Source organism: Rhinopithecus roxellana, chromosome 3 (assembly GCF_007565055.1).
Source record: "Rhinopithecus roxellana isolate Shanxi Qingling chromosome 3, ASM756505v1, whole genome shotgun sequence".
Taxonomy (NCBI): Eukaryota; Metazoa; Chordata; class Mammalia; order Primates; family Cercopithecidae; genus Rhinopithecus; species Rhinopithecus roxellana.
In genome coordinates, this window is record NC_044551.1 from 2,196,044 (window position 1) to 2,216,293 (window position 20,250).

Here is a 20,250-nt window from a genome sequence, read left to right on the forward strand (position 1 = left end):
CTCCCTCATCTGGCTGGGGGGAATCAGTACGAGGACAGAGCCAACTGACCTGCCTGAAACTCTTTACCTTGTGGATCTGCTCACCTTTGAGCTGAATTTGAGAAAAAACGAACTTCTACTCCTTGTTTTAGACACCAGGGTTTTGTATCTTTTCCTTACAGCAGCTTGCTCTATACTTTAACCAGTACAGCAAGAAATGTATTATTTCCTGACAAACACTACCAAGAATTTCCCCCTACCCACTAAACGACTTTGATTGATTAAGACAACTTAAAAGCCAAATTAATGGAATTAAGTAACATTTATTTTACATAAAACAATTTCCAGAGAATACATTTAAAAGCCATCTAGATACTGATTTTTTAGCATTACAAAAAATTGAGAGGCACAATTGAAGTATTCAAATAAATTGTGGGGGTGGAGGCGGGGACTACGCTCACTATCTATGTTGTTCCTTAGTCACTTAAAGGCTCCGCGTGCAAGAGTCTTTACATGAGGCAGTAGTGCACTTTCATTTAGTAGGAATAAATCACATAAAATATATACTTTTATACAGAAAGTGTTATTGTGTTGTCATTTTCAATTACTTATAAAAAGTTCATTTGAATTGCACAAAAGTTCTCTTTAAAATTGATAACTCCCAGAAGACAGGGCTTAAAACTGTCTAAATAATTCATTACAAACAATTAGGTTTCCATTTATCCATAGATTAAAACAAAACTATGAAGAATTACATTACTCAAGTGGGACATTTAAAATGTTTTCATAGGAAAATAGGTTTACATGTTTGTCCCTAGTCAGCTAAATTCCCCACCCCGCAACTTTAAAACAGATCACACGATGTCCAAAGTTTTAAATCACAGCACCTATACCATAGTACAGTGTGGATATGTTTCCATTAATTCATTTTATGTCTCATTCTATTATAGTATCAGATTAGCAAAAAGGCACCTGGGTACATTCTTCAGAACAGTTTTGGTCATTAAAAAAAAATTACACATTTATAAGCAGTGATTTCAATCATGTTTAAAAACAAAAATATTAAACAAATTCATTTCCTAATCCAGATGGTACAGAATCCATGACACTTCTGCAGGCACTTCACTTTCCATAGAATTTCTTGTTCAGCAGGTATATGAGAAGGTTTACATTCACTTTAACCTTATCAAACATTTTCATTACAGCTACTCCTTCATATTGCATCTGAAGTAAATCCTGAAATTGTAAAAAGCATCATTAAATCTCAACTTTGATATTTTGTGCATTAAAAAAAACATATTAGATGAATTTGTCGACAAAAGTCAGATTCAATTGACCTAATCACCCAGGTGGGGTCTAACTATGTTGCCCAGGTTGGTCTCAAACTCCTGGCTTAAGCTATCTTCCCACCTCAGCCTCCTGAGTAGCCAGGACTACAGGCGCATACCATAGCAACAGGCCACAGATGGGGGTTCTAAAACTTAAGTGTACATCACAATCATCTGGTTAAAAACACAGGCTAAAAACACAGGCTGTATGGGCTCCTCCCACAGGAATTTCTTATTTTGTAGCTCTCTGGTGGGGCCCATTAATTTGCATTTTAATAAATTCCCAACTGATTGTGACTTAGATGAAAGAAAATAGTTTTTTAGAATTGATAAGGGCTGTATGAAAGAAAATGATCATTAAGTTAATGTCAGGTATATAATTATAATTTCATTTTTAATTGAAAATGTCAAAACACAAAGTTTTGGCTAGATGCATATTCTTTAGAAAGCAGTGTTTTCTGGCTGGGTGTGGTGGCTCATTCCTGTAATCCCAGCAGTTAGAGAGGCTGAGGCAGGTGGATTACTTCAGGTCAGGAGAGTGAGACCAGCCTGGCCAACATGGTGAAACCCCATCTCTACTAAAAATACAAAAATTAGCTGGGCGTGGTGGTACACACTTGTAATCCCAGCTACTCAGGAGGCTGAGGCAGGAAAATCACTTGAACTGAGTAGGCAGAGACTGCAGTGAGCCGAGACTGCACCACTGCACTCCAGCCTTGGTGATAAAGACTGTCTCAAAAAAACCCAAAAACAAAAACACAGAAAGCAGTGTTTTCTAAAGTGAAGTGAACAAGACAATTCAGTGGGGAGGCAAAAAGAATATTAGAATTCCTATTTCTATTTACTTTTTCTCATTTTTTGACCTTTTTGTATATATTTTATACAGCACGTTTTAGAGTCCAATAGCAGAAGCATGTATACTTTACAAATAACTATGTATGGAGAGAAGTGCTCATACTATTTCCTGATGAAGTGACCAAAGTTTGGAGACCATTGTACAAAGCAGTGGTCTGTACTTCTTGATCTAGGCTACTTCTGTTTCTGTACTGAGAACAAGCCCTTATTCTTAAGTCGAACTATCATTCCGTTTTTCACTGTCAGCATATAAACAAAGGAAATCAACTCTCTTATTAAAATAAGTAACTGGGTCACACCAGCCATATGCATGAAAGTAAGCCGTAACATTTCATAGTCACACAGGTACAGGAAACCTTTCCCAGTGGAACGTGTAATTCCTGAGCTGTCCTGGCCCAATAGCTAGGTCTTATTTTCTTGTTTCTAGCAAGGTCAATTGTAGAAGTTGGAGTCATCTTTGAGAGAACTTTGACTCTTGCCAGCTTCCTCCTCCACTTCCTCAATTACCTCTAACTTCACTCAAGTAAACTCCTACATTATTCAGATATGCTTCTAGAACTAAAATTCTATAGGGAATTGAAGTCCTTTCATCAATAATTCTTTTAGCTATTTAGAGTGTAGAGGAGATTCACTTTTCCTTTGGGAAATGAAACATCTGTTAAAGTCTACTGGAAAAGAATTAAACCAATAGAGTTAGATTGAAAAGGTATGGCACATGTAGGGGAAGTAGCTGGGTCCCCAAAGTAGGGAGCAGAGAAAACATGGCTTGACTCATGACTTGAAAAGCAGACTTTAGTTTTAGCTCTGCCATTTGCTATCTTAAGACCTTGCAACATGACACAACTTCTCTGAAGTTCTGTTTCCTTGTGTGTAAATTGGGGATAACACTGCCAATTTCACAAGGGTGCTACTGGGAATGAGATATGAGATTAAGGTATATGCAAACCCTTTGTAAGCTACTCGTCTTGCAGGATCAACTGGAATCCTATGAGACAGGCAGCAGACTAGAGTGATGAAGAACTTGGATCCCAGCTACCTCTTCCATAATTAGCTCTCTGAACCTCAGTTCTTCATCTAGGAGAGGAAGAAGGCCCACCCTGCAGTCCCTGATAAATACCTGACATTATTTTTATAAGCAGAACATATATCACATAAGTCATATCCTCCTGTTACCTATATGACCTATAGTTATAGGATATAATTCTATCCTACGGTTTTCTTTAGGAACTGAAGGGAGAATGGGCTGAAGATAACCAAGAGACATAGAGCTGTAATGTTAGAAGTGACTTTCTTTAGTCCTTTCAAACTTTGGTCCTGTTCCCGGTCCTTTATTCACAGTAAAGACCTGGCCATCACATTTCTCTTTGGCAAGTTACACATTCATGCAATTGACTGAAAGCTGCATATATAAATAGAAGTCAGCCTTTACATCTGACAGCTATCAAATGCAGGGCTGGCTCCGTAGGTATGCAATCTGTGCAGCTGCACAGGGTCCCATGCCCAGGGTTTTATTCTCTTCTGTCATCTCCTAAAATCCTTAACAATTATAAAAACAGGGTGCTGCATTTTTATTTTGCTCTGAGCCTTGCTAATGATGTAGCCAGTTCTGATTATGTGCTACTGATTTTAAAAACCCAAGACATATTGGTCACCTGCATATAGCTAAGGATTAACATTTCACAATCCATTATGTGTATAAATGAATAGTATGAACAGCTAATCTTACTGTATACAGAATCCTTAACAAAGGAACAAGTGAAGCTTGGTTTTTGTACCAGTACTCAAAGGAAGTCTCATGGAATTATTGCTTTCTCTCTAAACACAATAAAAGGTGTCTCCTGGTCACTTGTGACTTATTGGTTCAGTTGACATTGACTGGCCCTGGATCATTTCCTTCTTGGCAATCACATATGTCTTTTGCTATTTCTACAGAGGAATCACTAACCAAAGGGTATCACCACAAGCACCTTCTTTTCTCTTCCTGTATTTATCTATTACACAAAGTAACTGAAGACCCTAATTAGCTAAATTGTTAAATGGATACATTTAGTGACATTTAAAGTAAGTTAGAAAACAATATTGTTTACTTAAAAATACTTTCCATAATTACGTAACAGCTTTCATCTTATCTTCAAATTCTAATTTACTCCATTATCAAATCCATTCAGCTCCTGTTTTTCTTTTTCTTTTTTTTTTTTTTTTTTTGAGACGGAGTCTCGCTCTGTCGCCCAGGCTGGAGTGCTGTGGCCGGATCTCAGCTCACTGCAAGCTCCGCCTCCCGGGCTCACGCCATTCTCCTGCCTCAGCCTCCCGAGTAGCTGGGACTACAGGCGCCGCCACCTCGGCCGGCTAGTTTTTTGTAGTTTTTAGTAGAGATGGGGTTTCACCGTGTTAGCCAGGATGGTCTCGATCTCCTGACCTCGTGATCCGCCCGCCTCGGCCTCCCAAAGTGCTGGGATTACAGGCTTGAGCCACCGAACCCGGCCCTGTTTTTCTTTTTAAACTTACAAGGGCTGCCAGAAAAGAAGGGCTCTGGCACAGACTCCCATGATGGGGAGGTAATTCCAGTGCATGCAGCCATGGGCTGCACAGACAGTGAGGCCAGAATTCACATCACTCTCAGGATCTGAGTGAGATGATTCATGTAAACATATGCAAAATACCTGGAAACCATTTTGTAAGTAGTTTGGGGCCCAGGTAAAAAGATGTTATTTCCATGTAAAAAGTGTTAGATCAAAAAAGAAAAATTCAATTACCTCTTTAAACTGATTTTGTGCTAAGGATTAAGAAGTTGGGGGTAGATGAACATTTGTTTGCACTGCCCTCTTAACTTTTTTTTTTTTTTTTTGGCGCACAGAAACTGGATTTCTCAGTTTTCATTTGTGTGTATGTGGCTTTTATGATAAAATAATTTATATTGCAAACATCATTTTTCTATTTATAGATATCTGTTTTGCATAATGCCTTTCATTTCTGTGATCACAAACATTTGGCAAATAGAGTTAATAAACTGATGTAAAAACTATTTTAGAGGCCAGGTGTGGTGGCTGATGCCTGTAATCCCAGCACTTTTGGAGGCTAAGGCTGGCAGATCACTTGAGCCCAGGAGTCTAAGACCAGCCTGGGCAACATGGCAGAACCCCGTCTCTACAAAAAATACAGACATTAGCCAGATGTGGTGGTGTGCACCTGTAGGCCCAGCTACTTGAGAGACTGAAGCAGGAGGATCGCTTGAGCCCAGGAGGTTGAGGCTGCAGTGAACCATGATTGCGCCACAGAGTTCCAGCCTGGGTGACAGAGCAAGACCCTTTCTCAATGCCCCCCCTCCCCCCACAAATAAGAAAACCCATTCTAGGAAAGAGGGAGAAATGAGATCATGAAAGTTCCAGTCCTGGGCATACATAGTCTTAGAAAGAAATGCAAGTTTCCAATAAAAGGAAAATTTATAGCATTTATTTAATAGCTCTGAATACTTTTAAATTATATTCTGTTGTCTAAGCTTTAAAATGGAAACATGGGCCGGGCACAGTGGCTCAAGCCTGTAATCCCAGCACTTTGGGAGGCCGAGATGGGCGGATCATGAGGTCAGGAGATCGAGACCATCGTGGCTAACACGGTGAAACCCCATCTCTACTAAAAAATACAAGAAAAAAAAAACTAGCCAGGCAAGGCGTTGGGCGCCTGTAGTCCCAGCTACTTGGGAGGCTGAGGCAGGAGAATGGTGTAAACCCGGGAGGCGGAGCTTGCAGTGAGCTGAGATCCGGCCACTGCACTCCAGCCTGGGTGACAGAGCGAGACTCCGTCTCAAAATAAATAAATAAATAAATAAATAAATAAATAAATTAAAATGGAAACATGGCTTAGAGAAACTGACTGCTATAGTTTGCCAGCTAGAAGCATATTAATTTCCAATCATTTGAAAAGTCACAGCTTTTAAAAATCATCAACACTTAACAAATATTGGCAAAGAAAGCTGGCACTGGTTTTCTGTTAAACTTTATTGTTGTCATGGAGAGTAAGAGCCAGGGTAGCAATGTAGGATCCACATATAAAATTTATCATCAATGTGCAGAAATTCCAGCAGCTTACCTGAATATTGAGTTGCACCTTTTCCATCTCAACACCAAGGAATTTTGATCTTACATCGAAAATGCCTACATCTTCAGTAGCTATGATATCAAATGTAACATTCTTAAACCTGTGAAGAAGGGAACATTCATACATGTGAAGTTACAAATACAGATGTGCTTAAAGCTGCAACAAACTAATGGAATCTCAAATAATCATTTTTAAAGAATGGCTTGTTGAGAAAATCCTAAGGAAGTCACCAAAAACCTCACATCATCTTTCCTCCAATTCTGCTTTCCAAACACTAAGTTTGATGGCTATTGTCAAGATCTGTAGCTCACAGAGTTCTGACATAGGTGGTTTATTACAGAAGAAATAGAAGATATCATCCTTGCTCTTCAAGAGCATAAAATATAGTTGGAAATATGTGAGTCACAGAACATGAACATTACTGACCTATAGCCAATTGAGTACTTCAGATGATAACTTTTACAGAAACTTTAGGCCAGGCGCGGTCGCCTGTAATCCCAGCACTTTCGGAGGCTGAGGTGGGGCGGATCGCCTGGTCAACATGGTGAAATCCCGTCTCTACTAAAAACACAAAAATTAGCTGGGCATGGTGGCACGTGCCTGTAATCCCAGCTACTTGGGAGGCTGAGGCAGGAGAATCACTTGAACCTGGGAGGTGGAGGTTGCAGTGAGCCAAGATCGTGCCACTGCACTCCAGCCTGGGCAGCAGAGTGAGACTCCATCTCAAAAAAAAAAAAAAAAAAAAAAAAAACTTCAAAAGAGGAAGAAGCTTCTCTTCTGAGTTGGTGTTGTCAGGAGGTTTTATGGGATAAACAGAAGCCAGGCTTTGAATACAGGCAGGAGTTAAAGAAGAGACAAATGCCAGTGAGTCTGGCTTCCCTTGAGATTTTAGGACAAGAGAGTGATGGAACAATGGGCTCATGACCCCTTTAAAATGAGGCAGCACCTCGTGCCTGATGTGGGGCTGTGAAGGAGGGTTTGTTTTCTCCACCACACTGAATACACACACTCATAGCATGCTTTGGAAATGGCTCTGATCCAGGGGTTGGCACAGCCTATTTTAAATGAGAAAGGTGCTATTTTGCAATGGTAGATAATTCATCCATCAAGACCAAAAGATAGCCTTTTACTCTCATTGCTATGACTCAGTTCTGGAGGTTCACCAACCCAAACATATTGCACAAGCCACGGGAAAGACAACCACTGAACACACTACATATGACTGATAGCACCAGATGCTGAGGCCAAGGGAAGAGTAGCCATGACAATTCGTGTATTCTTCCCTTGTCACCCATCAGTAATCAAGGTTAGGCCTTGCTAGACCAAATGGAGCTCTCTCCAAGGCCACAAGAAATCAAACGGCATGCGTGTTCTATGCAGATTCCAGGTCACACTTACTGGTTTGTTTGAAGATCATCTACATCTAGCAGGACACCTTTCTCGTGCAGCTTTGCCGCAGTGTACTTCACTGGCTTTGCTCTCTTCGTCCCTTTGGGTTCTCCTTTCCCATCCAGTTTAATTGATCTCCGAGTATTTCTGACAAAATAAGAACAGACCATTTGTGGTTATGATGGCAAATGCAGAGGCTTCTGGTAGTGCAACTACCATACCCAGAATGACATCGCTGTTCATACCTGGCCCTCAGACACTGGATAGACACCTTTTTATTTTGTGATGGTAGGTAATTTCATCCATAGAGTAAAACTTCACTACTAAACTGTTTGAGGGGAAAGGGATTTCCCAAGTGACTGAAGTTTACATGACAGACTAACATTTTTCATATAACTTACACTCTATTTTCTCAGGTATATTGAACCACGTGGCTATCTTTAGTCATTTCAGAAGTAGCTTTGGTGCAATAACATGAACTGTGTGGTCCTACATAAAGATATCACCAGGACTGTTTTAATCTATTTAACAAACACCATGTGGCCAGCATTGTTCTAAGTGCCTTATAAATATTACCTCACATTTCCAAAATTAACATTTCCATGTACTTTTAAATTAATAAATTCCTTTGCTATATACTATATCATGTAGCTCTCATAACCATACTTGTGAGTCTGGTACTGTTTGTTTTTTGTGGGGAGGTTTTTTTTTTTGAGATGGAGTCTTGCTCTGTTGCCCAGGCTGGAGTGCGGTGGCATGATCTTGGCTCACTGCAGCCTCTGCCTCCTGGGTTCAAGTGATTCTCCTGCCTCAACCTCCAGTTGGGATTACAGGCACATGCCACCACATCTGGCTAATTTTTGTATTTTTAGTAGAGAAGGAGTTTCGCCATGTCAGCCAAGCTGGTGAGGGTGGTACTCTTAATTCCACCTTAAAGATGAGAAAACTGAGGCTCAAAGTTCACTGAACTGGGCTCAAGATCACACAATGTAAGAGAGAATCAGAACCCAAATCCAATTCGCCCAACTGTGGATCTTGTGTGAAATGCCTTAAAGTAAATCACTAACAATCTCTTTTCTACTGAAAATAAGCTTGACCAACTTCTTCCTTGCATGTATATGTATATATTCTTCCTTCCTATATTTAGTGTATAGTGTATATACACTATACACTATATAATGTATATATTTATGTAATTGTAAATGAATATGCACACTATGTATAGTGTGTATATACATATTTAGTGTATTTTTTTGTGTGTGTATATATATATAGAGAGAGAGAGAGGGAGAGAGAAAAAGAGAGAGAGAGAGAGAGAAAGAGAAACAGAGAGAAGCCCGAAGCAAATGAACTAAAATTCAGGACTAGTGGGTGTCAAATCAATAAGGTTTAAATGTGGCTACATCCCTTTATCAAATCTTCTGTGATTTCAGCAATCCAACTTCTGAGTGTTTATTCCAAGATGTGAAATCAGTTTGTTAAAGAAATGTCTGCACTCCCATGTTCACTGCAGCACTACTCACACAACAGCCAAGTTATGAAATCAACCTAAGACTCTACTCACAGATGAACAGGTAAAGAAAATGTGGTACATACACACACAGGGGAATACTATTCAGCCCTAAGAGAAAGAAATTCTGTCATTTGGGGCAATGTGGACAGAATTAGAGGACACTATGAAAAGTGAAATAGGCCAGGCACAGAAAGGCAAGTACCACATATTCTCACTTACATGTGGAATCTAAAAAAGTTGAACTCATAGAAGCAGAACAGAATGGTGGTTACAGAGGCTGGAGGGTGGGGGAAATGGGGAAATGATGGTCAAAGGATATGAACTCTCAGGTGGAATCAGTTTTTTTGAAATCTATCGCACAGTGTGGTGAATATAGCTAATAATAGTGTATTGTACATTTAAAAACTGCTAGGAGCAAATTTCAAGTGTTCTCATCACAAAAACTAAGTATTTGAGGTGCTGCATATGTGAATTAATTATTTCATATTGTAATAACAAATTATAACATCATCTTGTACCTCATGAATACATAAAATTATAGTCAATTTGCAACAAAATTTAAAAGATCTATGATTTTTAAATGCAACAGATTTTTCCATACAGCACCATTTCCTCCTGCCAATTGGATGACAAGGATTATATAAAAATATTGCACTACATATTTAAATGGGTAATTAAAATTTAACTAGCATTGATCATAGTCTAGTGATAAGAATAATTACTAAGCAAAGGATATTCATTAAAAATGGCTATACTGTATATAAACACCTATAATACTTATGCTAATGGATAATAGACAGCTACCAAATTTTGCCAGTTGTGTCAATAATAATTTTTTAAAACCATTAAGCAATTTAAAAACATTCAGCTACTCTGTGCAATTAGTAAACATCGGCATTATCTAACATTATCAATTATATAAATATAGTCCAAAAACAAGAGATTTTAAAAACAATAGTATTTTAAAAAATCTTTGACTAAAAAAGACAAAAGGAACAATGAAAGTGCTTCCCCAACTACTAATGCTATTTGTTCAATATGCAACAGGTAAGTCACTTTAGTTCTAGTGCTGGTGGGGAATTGAAAAGCTTCTATTTGCTCCTGACTTCTTAGTTCACAGTGGCAAATAATAAAACTGAGACTCCAGTTTTCAGTTATAAGACAGAGCAAAAAGTTTTCTTCCATACCCAACCCAAATGCGTAGAAATGCAGAACTGACATCTCATATAAATCATGACATTACGAATGAACATGACATGATTTTAACTTACTTTCTTTTTAAGTTGTCTAAACAAGTCTTTATGTAGGTGTCATAATAATTGATTTGCTCTTCATAAAATGCTGCCTTCTTGTTAAGTGCATTCAGGGTCTGCTGAAGTTTTGCCAATTCAGCTTTTCGAAGCTTACGATAGATTCTTTGATTTCGAATATCCTAAAACAACAAGTAAGGGCTATCATATTTAAGCAGAAGCTTGCTTTATGATATTGCCAATTTGGGACAAGAAGAATATCAAACAGTAGTAAGTCACTATTTGTAACTTGACTTGTAGCTTATTTCAGGCACCTTATTTTACTCTCAACATCACAGGGTTCCCATCCCTTTTTACTTCAGAACGGGAAAGTGTACATATTTCACTTTAAGAGGCTTGTTAACATTAATTTTTTTCTTGATGGAAAGGCAAATAAGTTATTTTAGAATAACCACTATTTAGTTTAAGGAAAAATTGTGTTTTAAAAGGGGCACAAAGCAGCAGAAATGCAATTTCTTCAGACTTTTTTTTTTTTTTAGATGGAGTCTTACTCTGTCACCCAGGCTGGAGTACAGTAGCCTGATCTCTGCAACCTATGCCCCTGGGTTCAAGTGATTCTCCTGCCTCAGCCTCCTGTGCAGCTGGGGCTGCAGGCCTGTGCCACTATACCTGATTAATTTTTGTATTTTTAGTAGAGACAGGGTTTCACCATGTTGGCCAGGCTGGTCTTGAACTCCTGACTTCAAGTGATCTGCCTACCTTGGCCTCCCAAAGTGCTGGAATTACAGGCATGAGCCATTGTGCCTGGCCTCTTCACACTATTTTGAATATTCCTCTTTGAATAGTACTTTAAACTAAAAAGGTTTACATTTAATTGTTAAATTGATTTTTAAAATAAGAAAAGAACAAACTTTTTCATCTGACAAATATTTCTCAAGGTTTGAAAAAACAACACTAGCCTGTCAAGACCGAGTGAAAAGATTCAACATTGATAAGTATTACTTGGCTTTAAATAGAATTCCTAGAACATTAAGTTGCATAAGCTGCTTATAGCTTACAAGAGCTATGCTAAATTTAAACTTGCAGATATACTTTTTTTGGTAATTCTAATTGGTAAGTTATGAAAGTGTTTGACTTAAGAAAATGATGCCTGTTTAATATTGTTTTTCTTTTGTAGACAAATTAAAAACCATTCCCCTAGGAATTTAAAGAAATACCTACATACACATACACTCCCCCCACAACTTCCCCATGCCCTTAGGTAAAAATTCTTCATAAATAGAATATTAGAATAGAATATTCTTCGTTAAATAGAATTCTTCATTAAATAGAAATTCTTCATATAATAGAATATTCATTAAATAGAATATCATGTCTTCATGATAGCCTTTTTCTTTTTTAAAGCAAAAGCATGTATTTATCTACCCCATATTCCCAAATAGAAATATTTCTACCCCAAAACTAAAGAAAGAAATGCTATTTCCCTTGAGTCACTTGGGCTAGAATGAATAAGCCTACTGCCACAATTGAACACAACTTTCTATCAAAGAACAAAGCTGGGCGCATTTCCCTCCCAGAACATGAGAAAATTTATTATTTTTTTTCTGGTCATTTAACTGCCTTTAACCTCTAGATCCATATTAATTTGCATGTTTGAATAAAAAGAATGAAATATCCTTCTAACTCAAATATATACTTCCTTATCCTTGACAAACAGATCTCAGCCACTTCCTGTGATGTGTCATTGCACTAAGTTGAGATGCTTTGCTCAGGAAGTTTCTCAAGTGTAAAAATACGGGATAAGAAAACAGAAACTAATCTTCAAGTCTGAACTGCATTTAGGCTAAATAGCTTAAAAACAAATGATCAGAGACACAGAGTTCATCTCAATGGCAGGTTCTAAGAGCAACTGAGCTATATGACAACTAGCATCTCAGGAGAAAACTCTTCCAAATAATGTTATTTTTAAAACTAGCTTAAAGATATAGACCAAACTTGTCAAGTACATTTTTTAGTATTTATTTCTGGTCTGTTTCAACTCTCCTAATGACTTCAAAGTGTTGTGATTATTTTCTCTTAAAAGTCATCAACTGCTTGGGAGGCCGAGGCGGGCAGATCACCAGGTCAGGATTTCGAGACCACCCTGGCCAGCATGATGGAACCCTGTCTCTACTGAAAATACAAAAATTAGCCAGGCGAGGTGGTGTGCGCCTGTAGTCCCAGCTATTTCGGAGACTGAGGTAGGAGAATCGCTTGAACCTGGGAGGCAGAGGTTGTAGAGAGCTGAGATCACGCCACTGCACTCCAGCCTGGGCAGCAGAGTGAGACTCCACCTCAAAAAAAAAAAAAAAAAAAGTCATCAACTGCTTTGAAACCTTGAAAAATCTGTAACATTGAAGAGTGCAGTAACCACAGCATATGCAACCATGAATCCCTACTGCCACCTCACAGAGTGCCCAGCACTTGACTGGTGATTAGCAAATGTCTGCTAAGCGAAGAAGAAAGAATACTGTTTCCAAAAACCTTGGCAATCTCATTGAGAATGTCTTGGTATTTATTTTTGGATGACACGTGTCCAGTCTGTTCCAATGTCCGAAGATTCCTCTGGATTTTCCTCTTCTTCTGCTCAAGAGGCAGCTGTGCATCTTCAATCATAGATTGGCTATGCTTCATTTCTTCTGGAGTCCTGGAATCTATCATTGCACGGCTCACCATGTCCGTGGCATGGTCTGCCTCCTGAAAAGAGAATATCAAGATGCTGATTTTTCTCTGATCCCCTAATTTCACAGTTCATAAGCTACACAATGCAAGTTAATGTCAAAATGAAAGTAGTCCTCCAGCCAAAGTTCAAAGACTAGAACCAGAACATGTTCTTCCTGAGATTTGAAGTTTGAAAGGAATTACTTCATCTTTTTGATAGCAAGCCTTATTTGGGAACAATTATCAATAGCTGCTTTATTCTCAAGGTGGCAAATCACCATAGTAATGGACATATTTTAATGGGTAACTGCTACTTTGTAATTCCCCAGATGGAAGGATTTCGATTCCTGGACAGTCTAGCCGAGGAAACTAAAACTAGATTATCTATTGAAATGTGGCCATGAGAACCCTGAATGTTCAGAACCCAGCTAAACTCTCACACATCAGCCATGTTTATGGAGAGTCCTAAACTAAACCAACAGAGGCACTCAGAGAGCTTTATTCTTATAAGGGAATCACAAACCAGCAACTCTGAAAAACCTGCAAAGTTTCTTTGAGCCAAAGGGAATAAGATAGCACATCATAAATTCCCAAACAAATAATTAGTAAATGAATGAATGAATGAATACTCTTTGGATAGTCTGTAAAAGGAAACAGTAATAAAAAGAGACTATTGGTCTTCCCATTTCATTGTACGAGACAATTGACTGACCCAATAGATGAAGTCTAAGGAAACGACTGTTAGGCACAGTAATGTCAGACATAGGACAGGTAGGTCAACATTATTGACACAGGAACATTATTACCAGGTTAGCAGTAAATAACAAAAGCAGCAGCCAACATTGTTGAGCACTTAATATACGCCAGATACGAATGTACCCATTTAACATGTTTTAACTCAATCCTGGCTGTGAACTGGGTATTATTATTAATCCCATTTTACAGTTGAGGAAACTGTGGCACAGCAATGCTTCTAAGTGCACAGAGTTACACACCTAGGAGGTGCAGAGGTATACTTGATCTCAGAAGTCTGTGTTCTTAGTCACTTATTCATGACACATTTAGGGGAAAATGAAAAAGTAAAAGTCTTTTATACTAACCTAGTGTAATATTTACTCACATTGTTGAAAACATGTTCACACATTAAAAAACGTGATTTGAAGTTTAGTTTTACATTTTTTATTAAAAATTTTTAAAAGTTAGAGATGGGGGTCTCACTGTGTTGTCCAGGCTGGTGTTGAACTCCTGGGCTCAAGCGATCTATACATCTCAGCCTTCCAAAGTACTGGGATTACAGACATGAGCCACCATGCCCAGCCTTTTATATTTTTTAAATTAAAAACCATTACAAGGATTCCTTGGCAATCAATTAAATTAAGAATGATCCAGGAAAATTATGTATATAGCTCTGCTAAGAAGTAGTTAATTAAATAATTAACTTTTGTTTAGGGAGTGGCAATTATTGGTACTAAAATAACAACCTTAAATTTATTTTAGAATGAACAATGACAGATTTTCAAAGATGTTAATAAAAAGCTAAATGCAAGATTGTTGTGAAACCTTACTTATGCTAACATAATGATGCTTTGACCCAGTGGACTCAATAGTTGCTTCTGAAGCATTTGGAAAACATCTTTAACATGTGAGATGCTTATTTGTTTCAAGTTAGTAAATACATAACATGGGAAAGGTATTTTTCAATATCTTGTCAGCTAGAACTCTCTCAACTGACTTACTTGCCCATCTACTGTGTGATAAATACTATGATGAACATTTCCAGGCTTTGAAAAACCCAGAACTATCATCCTAGGTTAAGACAAAAGTATATCCGGCATGAATTTGGCGCTGTATTTTCTATTTCATTCCCATTGATACTTCATACAGGTTTATATATGGCTGAACTCAGTCCACTAGAGTAATAGATAAAATTCCTTACTTCCGGACCATGTCAGATACAGTTTCTCTGAGATAATAAACATTTGGCATAAAGATTTACTAAGAAAATCAACTCCTATTATTATTTTACACTTAAAGCCAAATTACCTGTTGCGCAGTTGCTGGTGTCTCTAAGATTTCTGTCAATGTGTTCCCTGGCTGGTTCCGGATCACATCAATTATCAGCTTCTTGGTCCTTAACAAAACAGAGAAAGAGACAAGACTTTGAGACTGTAGTCCTTATGCACAAAAATCTGTTTCTCCTAAGAGAGTGCACAAACACATACAATACTGAAGCTTCAAAGATAATACCTTACAATAAAACATTCTTGCAGATATTCACCAGGTCTGCGGTAAGACTCTTGAAAATTTATGAATGCTTGATAATCAAAGTCTGGGCTTTATGTGTTTGATGTTGTAGGATTATACTGTCAGTAACATGGGCACAAGTGTATCACAAGATTTCCTCTCTAAATACCTTTCCTTCTTTTTTAGACCGAGACTACTTTTTGATGGGCAGGGGAACAAGTGCTGCTGATATGGCCTGCTACTGCAGAGTGCAGGAATGATATCTAATATTCTCCTTTCCTGACTTTAATAGCACCTAGACTTCTGGGTCGGCTTAATACCTCATAAGCCTTTAGGAGCCAGACTAACTGTCCTGCTATCAGAAAGCTATGAAAGAGTTTGAAGACCAGTGGGAGCAAATGTCCAGCGTGAGCTGTGGAGGCTTGGGCTGTCAGCTGACATAGCAGTGAGGAGGATGGTGTTCAAGGGCCTGACCAACTAACAAATAGGGTTAGGTCCTCATCTTCAGGCAGAATAGAATAGAAGAGCTTCTCAGTAAATAGTAAAGAGCTGGAAAATCCTTCTGGAAGTACGAAAACCATATGTTCTCTCATAGGTGTTTTTTATGGCAATTGCCACCCCTTCCTAGTGAGGGATCATGTTATGTAATTACATAAAAAGGTTTTAACACAAAAGATAAAGGGTCAAGTTTGTTCACTTTTACATAAGGTGGAAACAGTATTATTGGGAAATAAAAAAAATTTAAAAAGAAAAAAAGGGCCAGGCGCAGTGGCTTACTCCTGCAATCCCAGCATTTTGGGAGGCCGAGGTGGGAGAATTACCTGAGGTCAGGAGTTCCAGACGAGCCTGGCCAACATGGTAAAATCCCGTCCCTACTAAGAATACAAAAATTAGCTGGGCATGGTGGCGTGTGCCTGTAATTCCAGGTGCTCAGGAGGCCTAGGTGTGAGAATTGCTTAAACCCAGGAGGCAGAGGTTGCAGTAAGCTGAAAACATGCCACTGCACTCCAGCCTGGGTGACAGAGTGAGACTCCATCTCAGATAGATAGATAGATAGATAGATAGATAGATAGATAGATAGATAGATAGATAGAAAGAAAGAAAGATAGATAGATAGATAGATAGATAGATAGATAGATAGATAGATAGATAGATAGAAAGAAAAGAGAGGAAGAAAAGGAAACACAGACAAATGTTTGTTTAAATTATACATACACTGGTCTAATCGACGTCTGAAGTTTCACTTTTACTGTAGTCCCGTTATTGCATTTAACTTTAGTTATTTCAAAGTCATTATATGATATCACTGAATGACTAATTTTTCTTCCTAAACTCTAGCAGGAAATGTTCATGCAGCATGAAATTTAGAAATGAAAATAAAATTTTCACATTTTGAAGGATACGGGCAACTACTCCCAAATGACAGAGAAACCTTCCAAGTTAATTACAAATATATTACTTTTGAAAATAGGATAAAATCCAATAAGCCATCTGTAAACATCATTTTTCCCATTTCCTATTTATCAGAAGTCTGTGTGAAAAGAACAATCACAATGTGTCTTCCTTGCCTCCCTTCCCCCTGGCCTTTGGAGAACCATTTCCTCTGGCCCCATGACCCTTTGCTGCTGGGGATTTACAGGCTGTCTGGGAATGCACAGCTAAATACTCCATGGAGAGTCAAAGGTGGGCTCACAGCTAATTACGGCCACGTGGGGGATGGCATATTTCCTAAGGCGGCTGTGGCTGAGAAAGCCATGTATCCTTTCCTTCCTACACACCACCTTCCTCCAGCCATCATCATCAACGTATTAAACAGGAACACTGAGTTAAAAATAAAAGCTTTGGGTGATTTAAAAAGTGTAAATATAGTAACTTTCTTATTTGAAATAGTATTCTCAGAACTAATTGTGATATACAGTTTCTAGGGAACTTCTAGCTCTTTAGAGAAGCTGTGTAATGACCCAATGACTGGAGTCACTAAAACGTGCCCCACCAAAGACAAAGAATGTTTATTTGCTCAGGAGTTGCTGGAGGATAAACTGCTCACACAGCCTGTTTCTCTTGGGCTTCTACTGTATATCAGGCCTGTGGAATTCATTGCCAAAGTTCTACCTCAGACATAAATAACCATCCAGTCCCATGACAGGGAACCCACCTCCCTCCCACTACAGTGTGTCTAGTGCTTAAGGACAATGGGGACGGACAGATTTAAAACCAAATCTGTCTTGGCTTGGACTCTTGCTGCATATTAGACATGTGGATGTGTGCAAGTTATATAATCCTTGGGGGTTTTGTTTTTACATTTATAACACAGGAATCTCTCAGGACTGAGGCAAGGGTTGGATGAAAAGATCTAAAGTCTTCTGTGAGGTCTGGCACATGGTAAGCACTCACATGGTCCTTAAAGCTGTGCTGCCTATGATGGCCGCCACTGGCCACAGGTGACACTTGAGCACTTGAGACATGGCTAGTACAAACTGAGATGTGCTGTGTGAAACACACACTGGATTCTGAAGATGTTGTATGAAACAAAGAATGTACAATATCTCATCAATTTTTTACATTTATTACATATTTAAATATTTTTGCATATATTTGGTTAAATAAAATATATTATTAGAATCAATTTCATCTACTTCTTTTTAAAATGAGGCTTCTAGAAAACTTAAAATTACATGTGGCTTATATTAAATTTCTTTTGGAGAGTACAATATTGGCACATTCCATTCTCAAACAGGAGCTCACTCTAGAGGCCTGCCTTCCGGGGCCACCCAGTCATGGAACCTGGTTAGTCATAGGACTGTGGCCCGGAGGGAGACCTTTGAAAAACAATCCAATCCCTGATTGTACAAATGTGGCAACTAAAACCTAAGAGACTAGAGCTGCAGGAAACAAGTCCAATTCCCTTTCCAAATCCGCAGTTCCTGAAAAACCTATAGAGAAATGCCAAGACTGTATCCCTCTATCCCCTCTTCTACCGTATTTCCTTTTTCCAAGTGAAACCGCTCAGTCCCTTAAAGCTCCTCACAATGGCATCTGCAAAGAGCTCACAGTCCTGCTCACATTCCAGTTGCCAATGACCTTAACATGCATTCCCCTTGCCACCCCAGTCCAAATATAACATTCTGAATATGGTCTGACCAGCATAAATCAACTGCTTAGAGTATTGGCGCTGGGGCTCTTCAAATATGTAAGATAGGTTGATCCAAACCACGGGTCTTGCCCTCCTTTAATGAGGAGGTATCTAATTTTGAAAAAGAATTAAGGAAAAAAGAGAAAGAAATACACCAGGGAGTTTATTCATCATAGCTGTGCTCAAATTCCACTGTAGATAAATGAGCCCATATGGCGCTTGTAGGCTGGTGTGGCCCCTTGGGTTTGGCCCCTCCATTCATATGGCATCTATTATCACCAGTAGCATTCCTGAAGCTCTCCCTCTGTCATCTGCTTCTAGTGTGCCCAAGGTTGAAAAGGAATCAGTGTTTGTGGAAACCAAGCAATATTTTCAATATTTAAAATCCTAACTACACAATTTACATTATTAGCTCCAGATCTCAAATATCACCTTAGCCATTTAGTGCTCCTGCTAGTTTGGACCAAAAAACAAGGAAATCTTTCAGCTGGGATCATGGGACCTAAACTTAATCATGTGATAGGAAATTCTTAAGAGATGACAATTTAAGAACTCAAGCAGCTAAGTATGATTAAAAACCACAAATATTGCCTTCTACTTAAACGCACATACTTTTGTGGGAAACTAAGCTTAATTAAGGCCAGAAGGATCACATATTTTAAGCTGCATCATAAGTTATAATGAAAGGTTGACAATTGCATGGTTCTATATAATTTATATGGTATTAATTATAATTTCATGTGATCATCATAGCCCTTCCTTTCCCCTCTCCTCTACATTATGGAGGAGAAACTGATGGCGAGGCAACTTGCTGAGTTCCACGGTTAATAAGCGATAGATTGAGGTTATCACCCTATGTCATCCTAAGACCCCTCGACTAGGTTTTAGGATTCCTCAACCAGGCTTCTTCTTTCTTTCTTTCTTTCTTTTTTTTTTTTTTTTTTTTAAATATCCCTGTGCTTGGTAGTATCAGAAAAATAGCAATAGCCCAAACTGAGGTTCTCTATTCTATAAACATACACAAGGAAAAAAGAAATAAATGTTTCTTTCTACTCTGATATGTGCCCTTTGTCCCTCCTCTTTGTCCTGGAAAAATACTCCAGCCTCTGTCACTCAGTAACTGCTCAGCTAATAATTCTCATTATTTATTCTAAGATTCTTTTTTTTTTTTTTTTTTTTTTTGAGACGGAGTCTGGCTCTGCCGCCCAGGCTGGAGTGCGGTGGCCGGATCTCAGCTCACTGCAAGCTCCGCCTCCCAGGTTCACGCCATTCTCCTGCCTCCGCCTCCCAAGTAGCTGGGACTACAGGCGCCCGCCTCGTCGCCCGGCTAGTTTTTTGTATTCTTTAGTGGAGACGGGGTTTCACCGTATTAGCCAGGATGGTCTCGATCTCCTGACCTTGTGATCCGCCCGTCTTGGCCTCCCAAAGTGCTGGGATTACAGGCTTGAGCCACCGCGCCCGGCCTATTCTAAGATTCTTAAGAATGCAAAGAACAACGACCTTGCCCTGGACAAGTTGTAAAACTTTATTATCAAGAGTGTAGGCCCTGGAGGATTTAAAATCGTGTGAGTTTGAATCTCTGCTCCACTTAGTAACGGTATTACCCAGGAAAAGGTTTATATTTGTTCGTGCCAGTTTCCTCATCTGTAAAATACTGATAATAACCTCCACTCTCTTGGGGTTGCTGAGAATATTACATACATATTTTACATGTTTATTTTAATATATATATGGACATATTATTCTCTTTCTCTCTTTACA

At 38.7% G+C, this 20,250-nt stretch overlaps 1 protein-coding gene across 2 annotated transcripts in view; it reads right to left on the reverse strand.

Annotated features, from left to right (window-relative positions):
* Nucleotides 1–282: 282 nt before the first annotated feature.
* IQGAP2 (IQ motif containing GTPase activating protein 2) overlaps nt 283–20,250 on the reverse strand; it is a 312,077-nt gene continuing 292,109 nt past the window's right edge. For both annotated transcript variants that reach the window (XM_010352822.2, XM_030926971.1), the window contains exons 31-36: nt 15,156–15,243; nt 12,936–13,148; nt 10,434–10,594; nt 7,659–7,796; nt 6,252–6,360; nt 283–1,215 (exon numbers count right to left, since the gene is read on the reverse strand). In XM_010352822.2, coding sequence (XP_010351124.1) covers nt 1,102–1,215; nt 6,252–6,360; nt 7,659–7,796; nt 10,434–10,594; nt 12,936–13,148; nt 15,156–15,243 — 823 coding nt within the window. In that variant the 3' untranslated portion in view covers nt 283–1,101. The remainder of the gene's footprint in view (nt 1,216–6,251; nt 6,361–7,658; nt 7,797–10,433; nt 10,595–12,935; nt 13,149–15,155; nt 15,244–20,250) is intronic.